The sequence below is a fragment of the Procambarus clarkii genome, chromosome 17 (assembly GCF_040958095.1).
Source record: "Procambarus clarkii isolate CNS0578487 chromosome 17, FALCON_Pclarkii_2.0, whole genome shotgun sequence".
NCBI lineage: Eukaryota > Metazoa > Arthropoda > Malacostraca > Decapoda > Cambaridae > Procambarus > Procambarus clarkii.
This window is the reverse complement of record NC_091166.1, coordinates 47,022,052-47,035,935: the sequence shown is the minus strand read 5'-3', so window position 1 is coordinate 47,035,935 and position 13,884 is coordinate 47,022,052. Positions and strand designations below refer to the sequence as shown.

Here is a 13,884-nt window from a genome sequence, read left to right as displayed (position 1 = left end):
GGTGGGGCCTTGAGCTTGCAGCTTCAAGGTTCTCCCGTTTGGCCTGGATCTAGCTTCTCATGTTTTCACATGCTTGGCTCAGGTCGTGGTGCCCCGTCTTTGTCTCTTGTGTGTTTGGGTTTTGGCCTACCTTGATGACTGTTGTTTTGGGCTCCCAACCAGTCTGTGTGTCTGCTAGCCAGGATTCTGGTTCTTTCCCAGATCACAGGGTATGGGTTCCTGGTGAATTGACAGAAGTCCAAGTTGATTCCGGCCTGGATTCTGACTTGGTGGGCCTTGTCTGGGCTCTTGGCTGGTGTCGCTGTCTCTGCCTCTGGTGGCCTTGTCCCTACCTTCAGTGGCCCTGTCCAAGCTGCAGGATGTTGAGCTGGCCTTGGGTGTCTTTGATAGTTGCTCGAGCAAGTGTATGAGAGCCTCAACTTTGCCCTTCTCATTTATCCCCTAGGCAGAGTTTAGCTTGGGGGGGATGTGCTGATTTCTCTAGGGCACCCTCTTCACCACTCCCGCAACTGCTGGGTATGAACTCGAATGGCCCTTTACTGGCTGCTGTGTCACCGGCTTCCTCTTTGAGGTGTTTCTTCTCCAGGGGCTTTCCTTCGCCCCCACACTCGATATCATTATGGAGGCCTTGGCTCTCGGCTGGGGCTTTGTCACTAGCGATCATCGTGCTGGTATGGGGCATTGGTCTCCCCTCCTTCGTCGGGTGTGCTGTCCATTGTGGGAGTTCGTGGCCATGTGACATACACTGCGGAGGATACGGATTCTTCCAGGCTCCTTTGTTCAACTCTATTTGAACTGTTCCCCCATGGATCTTTGTATCAGCCGGTGGGGGAAAGCCTGCAGTAAGCTTCAGTTCCTGCCTCTTTGGAGCTGGACTCTGTGTGTAGCTCTTCTGCATTCTCGGGAGTTAGCTTTCAATGCTGTTCATGTCTTGGGAGTGTTCATCATCCCTCCATACATGGTGCCATTCTCCGACTGCAGGGACCTTGCAGTGGCCGCCTACTGGCTGGACTTGTTGCGGTGGGAGTTTCTTTAACGCTTTCCCCCCCATCCGGTTGTTGCTCTGGGTCCTGATGCTGTTGGAGTCCTCCCAGGGCTGGTGGTCCTTTTGGTTCCTTAGTGGCCAACCCAGCCTTGGTTCTGCTGCAGTTTGCTTGGTGTCTGAACCCAGTCATTTTCTTTTTCACAGCTTTGCCTTTTCCAGCAGGTCGGTCCAGGGACATATTATGCTGGTTCGATCTTCACCTCTGCTCATTGCTTCTGGTGGTTTTGACACAAGTGTGTTACCATCCTTCTGGCAATCAGGTGGCTTTGTTGAAGGTCCCACCTGCGGTCTTCTTCAGGGCAGTAGTGTGGTCCGTGGTGCTTGTTTGCCACTCTTTCTTCCTCTTTGCTGTCCTTCATTTTGTCCAGATCTCTCTTTCTATTTTGGCTTCTCTTGGTCGAAGTCTTATGCCGCCTCTGTCGCCTCATGTTCTTTCCTGTGGCACTGGTGGGTGGCTGTGGCTTGTATTCGGGGTCGAAGCTTCCTCAGCTGTTTCGGAGTTTGTTTGGTTCTGGCAGGGAGGGCGTTACCTGTTCTTGAGTGGTGGTTTCTGCCATGCCCTTTGTGCTGCTGGTTCTATCTCAGTGGCTACTTTGTGGGTTGCCCTGGTCTCTTGGATCCCTGGTTCCAGGGTTTTGGCTTTTCGGGTTGTCTGCAGCATCTCTCTGATCGCTGGCCTGTGGTCTCTCCTTGTGTCCGTGGAGTTTGAAGGTTTGTTATTTCTCGGCTGTTCTCGTATACATTTTCTAGACTGTTGTTTGTGCGTGGGGCTTCTGGTTATCCTGAATTTGGGGGGTCTGGGTCTTGGTGGCCTTATCTGGTCTTGGCTCGCTTTTCGACTGGGTGTGTCTTCATCGTTGCTGTATAGGTGGTTCTCCCTTCTTCCTGCTGCCTGCCCATTGACTCTTCTCCCTTCGTAGCTAGCTTTAGCTTTAGGGAGCCACAAGGGGCTTCCCCCAGAAAATAAGCGTTGAATGTAATGAAACGCCAATTTCTGGGTGAGCCCTGGTGGCTCCCTGATACCCTCCCTTCCCCAGAGAGTTCTTACATCATTCCTTGAACTGATCATGGAACAGCCTGGAAGCCATGACCAATCTTTCTCCACCCCCTAAATGACCGGGAAAGAGTAGGGTGAACGAGCAGGAGCTGGGTTATAACATTTTCAGTCATTTGTGTACATAATTTGGGGAGTTCTATGGCTGTTTTCGAGCCTGCAGGTCTTGAAGGTAGCCAACTATAGTTTGTTTTGATTCGCTGACTTTCTGGGTGCCTTTCTCGGTGGTGGTATAAATTAATAACTTAATATATAAATGTCACAGCTCCCTTTGCCTCTGTGAAGGGACAATCTTGTTCTGGGTTCTCAGTAGGCCAGAGAACTCCGTGACTGATGACACCTAGTAGTTGGCACTTACATCGGAGATGATAGCTTTAGGGAGCGACTGGGGCTCACCCAGAAATTAGTGTTTCTTTACATTCAGCACTTATTTTTTGTGCAAATTAGAGGAACGAGACCAGCTTTTATTAGAAGTGGACTCTATACACGCACGTAACCACATGGAAAATAGTGGGGGAGGCAGCAAAAAAGCTTCATCAAATTCTTCAGATAATGATGAAGAGGAGGAGGAAGAAAGCCTTGATTGTATTGTAAAGGTAATGTTGATTTTGTTTTCATATAGAATGGGGGCTGAAACAATATGGTTCATATTTATAGATTATTTATTTATTCAGTAACAGTTTTGAGGATCAGTTTTACCATGTGCCAGTTTGGCTAAGGATAATGTATATTGAGCTACTCAAACTGACAAATGAATAATTGGAACTGCTTGGTGGTACAAAGAAGTGGCAAATGCAGTTGATGTATAAAAATGTGCCTTTTGTGGATTTAAGTGAATGGAAAAAGATACAACAGAAATATAATAATAGTAAAAGGTATGTGAAAAGATTAGTAGAGCAGTAAAACAGCGTATATGAAGGGGTAGAGAGAGAAATGAAAGAAACTCGTTCTGAAAATACAAAACTCTTTTGGATAGAAGTAAAGAAGAACAGTAGATAGACAGATGGAAGGGTAAAGCAGTGGGAGTGGTGAATGGGGAAGAAGACTAAAAGTAATTGGAGATAACACTTAGGATATTTACAGGAGTTGTCCTGATTCAATGATGTTTGAAGAGTAGAAGATAGTATATTACCTATTATATCTGTGGAATAGGTACATGCATCAGTGAGAGCTGAAAAAAATAAGGAAGGTGCATGTGATTGTAAGATATATGCCTAAATATGAAATGTAGTAGATAAAAAAAGAATGAAGTGAATACAGAAATTTTAATAGAACGTCAGGGATATTGATACTGTGCTAAGGTATTGAAAACCCAGCTGTGACTGTGTCACTATAAATAAAAAGAACAAAGTGAGTATGTAATAATAGTAGCTACTTCAGTTTAGTGTAGTGGACAAAATGTATGACATTAGTGTTTGGAAGTATATAGTAAATTACGGTACAGTGCACCCCTGATTCAGCGAACTATTTGCAACCAACCCCAGTTCGTTGCAGTGAGGGATTCGTTGCAACACGTGATGCCTCCAGGAGGCGTTTGCAACAGTGTCTTTTATCTTGTACACAATAAAAATGCATTATCATATTATATACTATACCTATATATTACTAATCTACTAAAAAATACTATATCATAGTTTTATTTACAGTATTATTGGAGTCCATCTTGAATTCTCATGGAGTTGTGAATAATTTACAGTAAATATGTACTGTATTGTACAGTTAGCTTTGTATTGATTATGTAGTCTTGCTGTATGTTGAATACTTTAGTATGGTTTATGAAAACTGTTGTACACTAAAATTTCTGCAAATTTAATTTTAACACTTTAGCACTATGTACTGTATTTAAATTTAACATTTGTTTTAACTGTACACTCCGCACACGGCATTCTTAGATGTTTGCATCAGCTTTGCTGGTGCTTGTGTTGGCTTCAGCTGCTTCTGACCTGGTGCTGGCTGCTGTTGTACTAGCCACTGCTGTGCTCATGCTGGGACCGGCTGTGCTGGTTGATTTTCTGCTACTAGTTCTTGCAAAATATTGGCTCATTTTGGTTTGTTTCCTTCATTTTGTCATCTTCTTGAGACAAATATCTTTCATCATCCGTAAGTGTTGATAGAAGCCTTGTAGGCTTCCTTCACCTCAGTTCGTAGGCTGATGTGCTTTGGGGCGGTTGTCAATTCTGGCCTCGATTTCTTGGCAGAATTTGTGCCCTTGTGGAGTTTCCTGCTCTTTGTACTCGCCTAATTGTGCTTGTGGAGGTTGAGCTCTGGCTCTTTGGTCCTGCCTCTCAACCGTCAATCAACAGGTAATTACCTAAGTGTAATTACCTAAGTGTAGTTAGAGGAAGAGAGCTACGCTCTTGGTGTCCCGTCTTCCCAGCACTCTTTGTCATATAACGCTTTGAAACTACTGACGGTCTTGGCCTCCACCACCTTCTCACCTAACTTGTTCCAACCGCCTACTACTCTGTTTAAGAAGGTGTACAGGTTCCTGAGCTTATTGGGCTCTATCATATCTACACCTGAAACTGTGTATGGAGTCAGCCTCCACCACATCACTTCCTAATGCATTCCATTTGTCAACCACTGACACTAAAAAAGTTCTTTCTAATATCTCTGTGGCTCATTTGGGCACTCAGTTTCCACCTGTGTCCCCTAGTGCGTGTGCTCCTTGTGTTAAATAGCCTGTCTCTATCTACCCTATCGATTCCCTTGAGAATCTTGAATGTGGTGATCATGTCCCCCCTAACTTTGTCTTCCAACGAAGTGACGTTTAATTCTCGTAGTCACTCTTCATAGCTCTTACCTCTCAGCTCGGGTACTAGTCTGGTGGCAAACCTTTGAACCTTTTCCAGTTTAGTCTTATGCTTGACTGGATATGGACTCCATGCTGGAGCTGCATACTCCAGGATTGGTCTGACATATGTGGTATATAATGTTCTGAAAGATTCCTTACACAAGTTTCTAAAGGCCGTTCTTATGTTAGCCAACCTGGCATATGCTGCTGATGTTATCCTCTTGATATGAGCTTCAGGGGACAGGTCTGGCGTGATATCAACCCCCAGGTCTTTCTCTCTCTCTGACTTTTGAAGTATTTCATCTCCTAAGTGATAACTTGTATCTGGTCTCCTGCTTCCTACCCCTATCTTCATTACATTACATTTGCTTGGGTTAAACTCTAACATCCATTTGTTCGACCATTCCTGCAGCTTGTCCAGGTCTTCTTGAAGCCTCAAGCTGTCCTCCTCTGTCTTAATCCTTCTCATAATTTTGGTGTTGTCAGCAAACATTGAGAGGAATGAGTCTATACCCTCTGGGAGATCATTTACGTATAACAGAAACAGGATAGGTCCGAGTACAGAGCCCTGTGGGACTCCACTGGTGACTTCACGCCAATCTGAGGTCTCACCCCTCACTGTAACTCTCTGCTTCCTATTGCTTAGGTACTCCCTTATCCAAGTGCTCCCAGGTAACCAGGTATTAGGTACTCCCTCCCTTTTGTGGTACGGTGGCCAGGAGTAACATCAGTGTACTGGAACTACATGCACTTAGAGTTGCCTTCCCTAAGCGCCCTGTAAGTACTACTCTTTAGTTTACTGTTGCCTTACCTAGAGCCTTCGGGACTCCACTTCCGTTGGGGTTCTTGCTGCTCGGCATTTGCCCCGCCCTTGGGGCCAGTTAGGGTCTCGTGGCTTTTGTTTGGCCTTGGGTAGGACATCATGGGTGTTGCTGGTTGGGGCACGGGGTGCTGCAATGCACAATCACCTATGCGGTAGCCATGTGTTCCTGTTCCTGTTCCCTCTCGTGGCGTTGTACTTTTGCGAGGTTTTTCTGGGGGGGGGTGGAAACCCCTTCAGCTCCCCTGAGCTATCCAGGTTATCCAGGCTAATATGTAATATATTAGACTTTGGCATCAGTCAGTGTGAATGTAGTTTATAAGCCTACTGAGGACCACGAGCCAGAACCTGGCCTCCCCTCAGAGAGGCACGAGGAGCAATGGCCTATAGAATAGCACATGTGATTTGGAGCATTCTATGTCTCCCATCAACAGGGTCAGGTACCCAGAAAGGTAAGCATCCCAAAACAAACCCCTATTCTGGTTGAAACTATTACTGAATGTCAAACGAGTGGACAGAACTCCCACTAAGAAAAACAAGAGCATGATGTCACTACTTGCTGTGCCACTGTCTGCGCAGCTCCCCTCTCCTCGGGAAAGGGAAGGGGGGAGCGCCAGACCCCTCATATCGGCAACCCACATCTTCAGTTCTTAGGCTGATGTGAATGGCATTGGTTGCTGTGGCTCTGGCTTCTGAATTCTGTCCTTTCCTCTGTGCCTTGTGGTTAGGGGCGAGTTTTCTCTGGTGGTGCGCGAGGCAAGAGTAATTTCCCAAGTACTCATGGCTCTCAGCTGTTGCATGCGTGCCGCGGCCTCTGTGGCCATGACTGTGCTTTGGGTTGACCCGTGTTCCCCTTGTCTCTGTTCCAGGGTTCGGGTCTCCCGGGTCATCCGTGGGGGTCATTCGGTGTTGCCTGTTGTCTTGCTATTGGGTTTGGGAGCGTGGTTTCTGCCTCCTGGGTTTGTCCCTCTATTGTTCTTGTCTTTGGGTAGATAGCTCCGAGGAGCTGAAGAGGCTCCCCTTCAAGAGCCCATGAAATGAAATGCCATTTTCTGGGTAAGACCTGGAGGCTCCCAGGCATCCCTCCCTCTCTCCGGTCAGCAGCTTTTTCACGTGTTTTGACATCCAGCCTCAGAACTGAAGGTGTGGGTTGCAGGCACAAGGGGTCTGGGGGTCTCCTTTCCCCCTCCCGGGGAGGGGACGAGCTGTACAGACGGCGGCGCGGCAAGTGGTAACATCATGCTCGTTTGCTTGTTTTTCTTTGGGGAGTTCTGTCCTTTCATTTGACTTTCAATAGTAGTTTCAACCAGAATAGGGCTTTGTCCCCGGTAGGCCTATGAACTCCATTCACACTGATTCCAACATCTAATATATTACATATCAGCCTGGATAGTTCCGGGGAGCCTCAGGGTCTTGCCCAGAAAATGGTGTTTCATTACATTCAACTCTGGTTCTCTTATTTTTGTTTTCGTTGTCTGGAGGGGGAGTGCCTTGTTTGACTATTAGTCCACCTAGGATATTTTGATGGTCATCCTCTAGGCCCTCGTGCTTGTACAAGTCACAGGGGTCCAGTTTATAGCCCATCTCCCTCTTTGTTGACATTTGGGGTCCACCGGCTTAGCAGCACCTTGCTTGGGGTTCCTGTAGGAAAACCCCCTACGGGCCTTGGAAAACAGCTTGGTTGACCGTTGGATGTTTCTTCTAGGTCCCACCTCGCCTTGTGAGAGTTTGAAAGTTGAACTGTGCCCTTGTCTTAGGATAAGTCACCTGTTTAGCCTCCATCAGGCTGCCTGTTGGGTCAACACCACCTTTTACCCTGGGGTCTTGCAAAACGTGTTCTCTGCTCGTGCTCCAGTTTACCCATTCTACTGTAACTGAGATTAGAGTTCATGCGACTTCCATGTTGCATTCTAAATTTAGGTTGTTGCAACGCGCTAGGTTTGTTGTCCGCTCGGATGCCCTGAGGGCTACCACATTTTGGTTTTAGGGACTCGGACTTTGGGGTGTTATGAACAAATCCAAAAGGGCCGTGATGAGGATTTGAACCTGCGTCCGAGAGCATCCCAGACGCTGCCTTTATCGACTGCCCTGCCTCAAACTGCCTTAATTGTTTGGGGTGTTAGTTGCTTTGACTTTGATTTAGTCCGTACCTGCAAGTCCTTTCTCGGTTGGCGGTTTTTGCCCTGTCCCCGGCTCCCAAATATCTGAGGGTTTCAGAGTTGGGGCTTGGTTTAGTTGATGATGAGAGACTGGCGGCTTCGGGGTCTGCCCCATTCCAGTCGTAGACGGAAGCATTCGAGCCTGCTCCTCCCACCGAGGCTTCTGGGTCCTACCAGCCAACCCCCTTCTTTGCTGCCTTTTCTTCAGGGGTAGAGGGCATGGATGATAGCTCTGCCCTGGGTACTGATTTGGAGGCTTCCAGGGCTGGGAAGTAGTTGACCTGGGGGGGCTTGGGGCCCCTTTGATCCCACTTGGGTTTTGGTGCCCTCTTCGTGGGGGTGTTGGTGCAGGGAAAGGGGTTTTCTTACCCACCTTCCCTGTATGAATATGATTTGGGGTCGGCTCCTCCAGTAGTTCAGTTCTGGGATTCTTGGGTTCCTCAGCTCCTTCCTTCTGGAGGTTTTCTGCCTCTCAAATCTCCCCTAAGAAGGTTCGGGAGGCATTTTGCACCGTACCTCCTGCAAGACTAGGATTCTGCCTCTGTGATGGATCCGTCCTCGTTTGAGTTCGGTTCTTCTTCCCATATTAGGTGCGCTATGAGGTTCCAGGGTCTTCCTGGCTGGCAGATTGCTCTTTCTTTTTGCAGGAAGCATGGCATGGGTTTTGTCAGACCTGCACGCTCGAATGGCGGGGAGGCTGCTACTGTTCTACAGGTTTACTTTGGGGCAATTTTGAGCACCTTAATGCGGGTCTGTTCGCCCCTGTGCTACCTCGGGATGTTGGTCTTGTGCAGCTGCACGTGCAGCTTCCCACCCTTTCGCCGTCTTTGGCTGCAGAGGACATATGCATTAGTGGGCATTTAGCATCAGTCTTGTACTTCTTTTCAATTCTTGAGTTGTCCTTGGGCTGGCTTGGGGAGGATGTGGAGGAGTTGAGTGCCGGGACTTTGTTTGAGGTGCTGGCCTTGGCTGCTCGAGTGTCAGCTGTTGAAACTGTTTGCACCGATTCTCAGGGAGTGGTGTGTCTGTTCTTTGCCTCTTGCCTCGCGTGTCGTCAGGCCGTGCCCGCTCTCTCCTTGGAATCTGCTTGGGCTTTGGCTCTTAGGTTTTTGTCCCCTTATGTCCGTTGTTTTTTGCAGACAGTGCTGACACTCGGTTTCTGCTGGTGGCCTCGTCTAGTTGCCGTCCTGTGTCAAAATTGTTGCTTCTCCAGGGTAGCCATTCTCGGGCTTCCCGGAAGGGGGTTCTGCCAAGGTTCGGGGTTCTTTTTTTCAGGTGGACCATTGGTGCCAGTTTCAAAGCCTGCACTTCCTTCAGAGCCAGCGTCATCTGGTCAGCACAATCCTCGCTCTGCTCGTCAGCAGGCTTCTCGTAAGGGGCGTCAGCCCTTTCATGGGTCGCCCCATTGACTGGGCACTTGCAGGAAGCCTCGAGTTGTTTTGAAAACTAGAGCCAATACCATTAACAATTTCTCAAATAACAGATGTCAATCATATTACAGTATTTTTTTTTAGTTTTGTATTTAGTTTAGAAATACAATTAAAATAATACAAACTCTTTTCAAAGATAGTGGTGCCATAGATCAATGAAAGAAAATCGTGAAGACTCAGGTCGTTAACTTGTAGTCTGGGCCTATCTAGCTGGTGTTTGGTTAATGTGGTTCACTCGTTGTGTGGACCACTCTGGCTGATGTTTGGTTTATGTGGTTCACTTGTTGTGGAGACTACTCTAGCTGGTGTTTGATTACTGTAGTTCACTTGTTGTTTGTACCACTCTGGCTGGTGTTTGGTTTTTGTGGACCACTCTGGCTGGTGTTTGGTTAATGTACTCACCTAGTTGTGCTTGCGGGAGTTGAGGTCTGGCTCTTTTGGCCTGCCTCTCAACTGTCAACCAACTTTAGTTTTTTGTAGTGATCATATCGCCACTTTTTCTTCTATCTTCTTGTTTTTGCATATTTAATGCCTCTAACCTCTCCTCGTAGCTGTTGTCCTTCAGTTCTGGAAGCCACTTAGTGGCATGTCTTTGCATCTTTTCCAGTTTGTTGATTTGCTTCTTAAGATATGGGCACTACACAACCTCTGCATATTCTAGCTTTGGCCTAACAAAAGTCATGAACAATTTCTTTAGTATATCGCCATCCATGTATTTAAATGCAATTCTGAAGTCAGAAAGCGTGGCATAGGCTCCTCGCAAAACGTTCTTTATGTGGTCCTCAGGTGGTAGTTTTCTATCTAGAACCACCCCTAGATCTCTTTCTTTGTCAGAATTCTTTAAGGATTTCTCACATAATTTATAGGTTGTGTGGGGTCTTTGTTCTCCTATTCCACGTTCCATAACATGGCATTTATTCACATTAAATTCCATTTGCCAAGTGGTGCTCCATATACTTATTTTGTCCAGGTCTTCTTGAAGGGCATGACTATCATCTAAGTTTCTTATCCTTCCTATTATTTTAGCATCATCAGCAAACATGTTCATATAATTCTGTATTCCAACTGGTAGATCATTTATGTAGACAATGAACATCACCGGTGCAAGAACTGAACCCCTAGGTCTGCATCTCTGTATTGGTATGAATGTTTGTGTTCCTTCATCGTATATTTCACAAAATGTGGCATACATCTCATTTACTTCCTTACCTAGCAACAAGTCTGTCCAATTATACCCATGAAAAAAATGTCTAAGTTTCCCATAGCGTCCTCTCTTGAAATAGAGTTTAACAACTGTTTCAATGTCCCCCATTCTCTACTAGATTATATCGCAAAGCGTATTTAATGTCCAAGAAGACGTGATCACTCTTTCCCAAGGAAGGAAAGTACTGGATGTCAAATACCTCTTCTTCTTTCCTGGCGAATATTAGATCCAGTATTGACGGAACATCCCCTTCCCCTCATTCTTGTGGCCTGCATTGACGTGTTGATACATGGATGTCTCCAAGATAAGGTTTACAAATCTGCCTGTCCAAATGTCCTCTGTTCTTGTCTCGTAGGCCTCCCAGTCTATTGCCTTAAAGTTGAAATCCCCCAGTACCAACAATCGGGATTTATCTTTGTCAGCTCTTACCATAATCTCTCTCATGACCATTATGAGGCCCTCTCGTTTGACATCCAGTTCTTCCTTTGTCCATGTGTTGCTTGTGCAACTAATGTGATGCAATGTGGTAATGTAATTACCTAAGTGTAGTTACAGGATGAGAGCTATGCTCGTGGTGTCCCGTCTCCCCAGCACTCTTTGTCATATAATGCTTTGAAATTACTGACGGTTTTGGCCTCCACCACCTTCTCACTTAACTTGTTCCAACCGTCTACCACTCTGTTTACAAAAGTGAATTTTCGTATATTTCTCCGACAGCTTTGTTTCGTTAGTTTAAATCTGTGACCTCTTGTTCTTGAAGTTCCGGGTCTCAGGAATTATTTCCTATCAATTTTATCGATTCCTGTTACTATTTTGAACGTAGTGATCATATCGCCTCTTTTTCTTCTATCTTCTAGTTTTTGCATATTTATTGCCTCTAACCTCTCCTCGTAGCTCTTGTCCTTCAGTTCTGGGAGCCACTTAGTGGCATGTCATTGCACCTTTTCCAGTTTGTTGATGTGTTTAAGATATGGGCACCATACAACCGCTGTACATTCCAATTCCAGCTTTGGTCTAACGAAAGTCGTGAACAATTTCCTTAGTATTTCTCCATCCATGTATTTAAAAGCAATTCTGAGGTTAGAAAGTGTAGCATAGGCTCCTCGCACAATGTTCTTAATGTGGTCCTCAGGTGACAGTTTTCTATCTAGAACCACCCCTAGATCCCTTGCTTTGTCAGAATTCTTTAAAGATTTCTCACATAATTTATAGGTTGTGAGAAATCTTTAAAGAATTCTGACAAAGAAAGGGATCTAGGGGTGGTTCTAGATAGAAAACTGTCACCTGAGGACATGTGGTGCACTTGTTGTGTGGACCACTTATGTGGTCCAACTTATCATATGAAGGAATTATTAATTGTAGCCTGTGATATAATAGAAATTTTTTCCACCAATCTGTGAACTCTGTCTTAACATTGTAAGCACATCCGCACATCCCCACTTCAAAGAACCATAGTTTGGCGAATCGGGTGAGTAAATCCAGCCTGAAAAGTGTGCATCGTAACCAGAGATTCACCGAATTGGGGGTGCACTGTATTGAGGAAATGATTAGTGGTAAACAAGTTGTATGTATGATGGAAGAGGATATGTTGATCAGCATGTGATGACCATGTATGGAGCTGACCAGTTTTTTTTTTAATTATGTGAAATGTTTATATGTGGGAAGTAAGAGCACTTGGATATTACTGCCAGTAATGATTGTAACTTTGTTTTTGCAGGGTAAGAGCACAGCTCTAAGTACATTTTATCGTATTGCTCGGAACACTGCAACACAATGGCAACCTGATCCTGCTAGCCTTGATGTGGATGAAAGATATTGGTCACTAATAGTCAATGGAACCCACCATGTGTGTGTGCTGTCTGCTAGCATTGACACTTCAGAACATGGTTATGGATTTCCCAACCATCGAATGTCACCTCTAGCAAAACATCCGTGGAATTTGAAAAATCTTTGTCAGAATCCTAATTCTATTCTAAGAAGTATGGGAACCATAGTTGGTAAGTATTGTATATATCATTTCACTGTATAATAACTTGCAAGTTTTCTGAGGGGAGCCCCATCCTCTCCCTAGAAGCTAACAGGCTGAGATTCATTATATTAGTCTTGAGTGTCAGTTACTGGAGTTCTTGCCTACCGGAAACCATGAGCCAGAACCTGGTTTCCTCAGAGAGGCGCAGGGAGCAATGGCTTATGAACACTCCACTTTTTGAGAGTACAGGTATAGTCATTTCTGCTATCAACTAGGGGTATCTCCCAGAAAGGTAGGTAAACCATTACAAACCCCTACTGGTAAAATATTGCTACCCAAGATCGAACCGAGCCCAAGAACACACCCCCCCCCCCTCCCCAAGAGGAAACAACAAAACAAGCAAATGTCCACTCAACTAGCGTGCCTTCTCGTTAGCGACTCCCCCTTCCTTGGGAAGGGGAGGGGGTCCAAGGCGGCTAAAGTGGTAACACCGGCAGTTTGTCAACTGATGTTCGTATAGAGCTGACATTATCTCGAGCCTCATTCTCCTGCCTGGATTTTATCCTGTGTGGATGTGCCGGCTGTGTTGTTTGGTGTGGTGGCCAGGTGTTCAAGAGTACTAGGGCTGCATGTGTCTAGGGCTACCTTCCCTAGGCACCTGGTAGGTACTGCCCTTGTGTGTTCTAGGTTTTCTTCCCTGGGACATTCTGGGTTTCACTCCCGTTGATGTTCGTGTCACTTGTCATATGAATTGCTTGGCATGAATTGACAAGCAATTCATACCCTCCTTCCCATTCTGAGCATGTTGCCTCTTCCCTGGGTTTGTTTCCGGGGAAGGGGGCCTTTGTGTTCCTTGGATTCGCCCATTTGGAGGTTTTCTTTTTCTCGAATTTTCCCTGCGATGGTTCAGGAAACTTTCAGTGCTTACCTCCTAAGAGACACACCTTATGCCTCGGTGTTGGATCTGCCATCTGCCTCGGTGCTGGATCTGGCTTCTTTAACCCTTAACACTGCTCAGGGGTCCTTGGGACATTTACACCCCTGTGCGCAAGAAAAAAAAAAATCAAAAATTTTTTTTCGTCTTCTAAACATGTTAATTTGTGTCCCCTGAGCACGGAAAAAATAAAAAATAAATCGTAGGTGACATATTTTGGGCGCAATTGACCGAGGAAGTCTGGCAAAAAGTGGGCGTTGACAGAGCGGTCGTCAGACCCGGTCAGCGTCACCCGCGTTGACAGATGGGAGTTGCCACAAAGATATTATTACCTAATTGTTTCAATGTCTCCGATTGATTTTTTCTTAGTTTTTTTGCAGTAATATTATTCAATAGTGTGTATTGTAATATATTTATATAATAAAAGTGGTTAATAATCGCTATACTCAAAAGTATGATGTGCATATTAGTGATT

The 13,884-nt window shown here is 45.7% G+C and overlaps 1 protein-coding gene across 7 annotated transcripts in view; it reads left to right on the top strand.

The window, feature by feature from the left end:
• The window catches only part of LOC123772491 (uncharacterized), a 162,173-nt gene that overhangs the window by 67,768 nt on the left and 80,521 nt on the right, over positions 1-13,884 (top strand). For all 7 annotated transcript variants that reach the window (XM_069325956.1, XM_045765708.2, XM_045765712.2 and 4 more), the window contains 2 exons: positions 2,547-2,695; positions 12,224-12,503. In XM_069325956.1, coding sequence (XP_069182057.1) covers positions 2,547-2,695; positions 12,224-12,503 — 429 coding nt within the window. The remainder of the gene's footprint in view (positions 1-2,546; positions 2,696-12,223; positions 12,504-13,884) is intronic.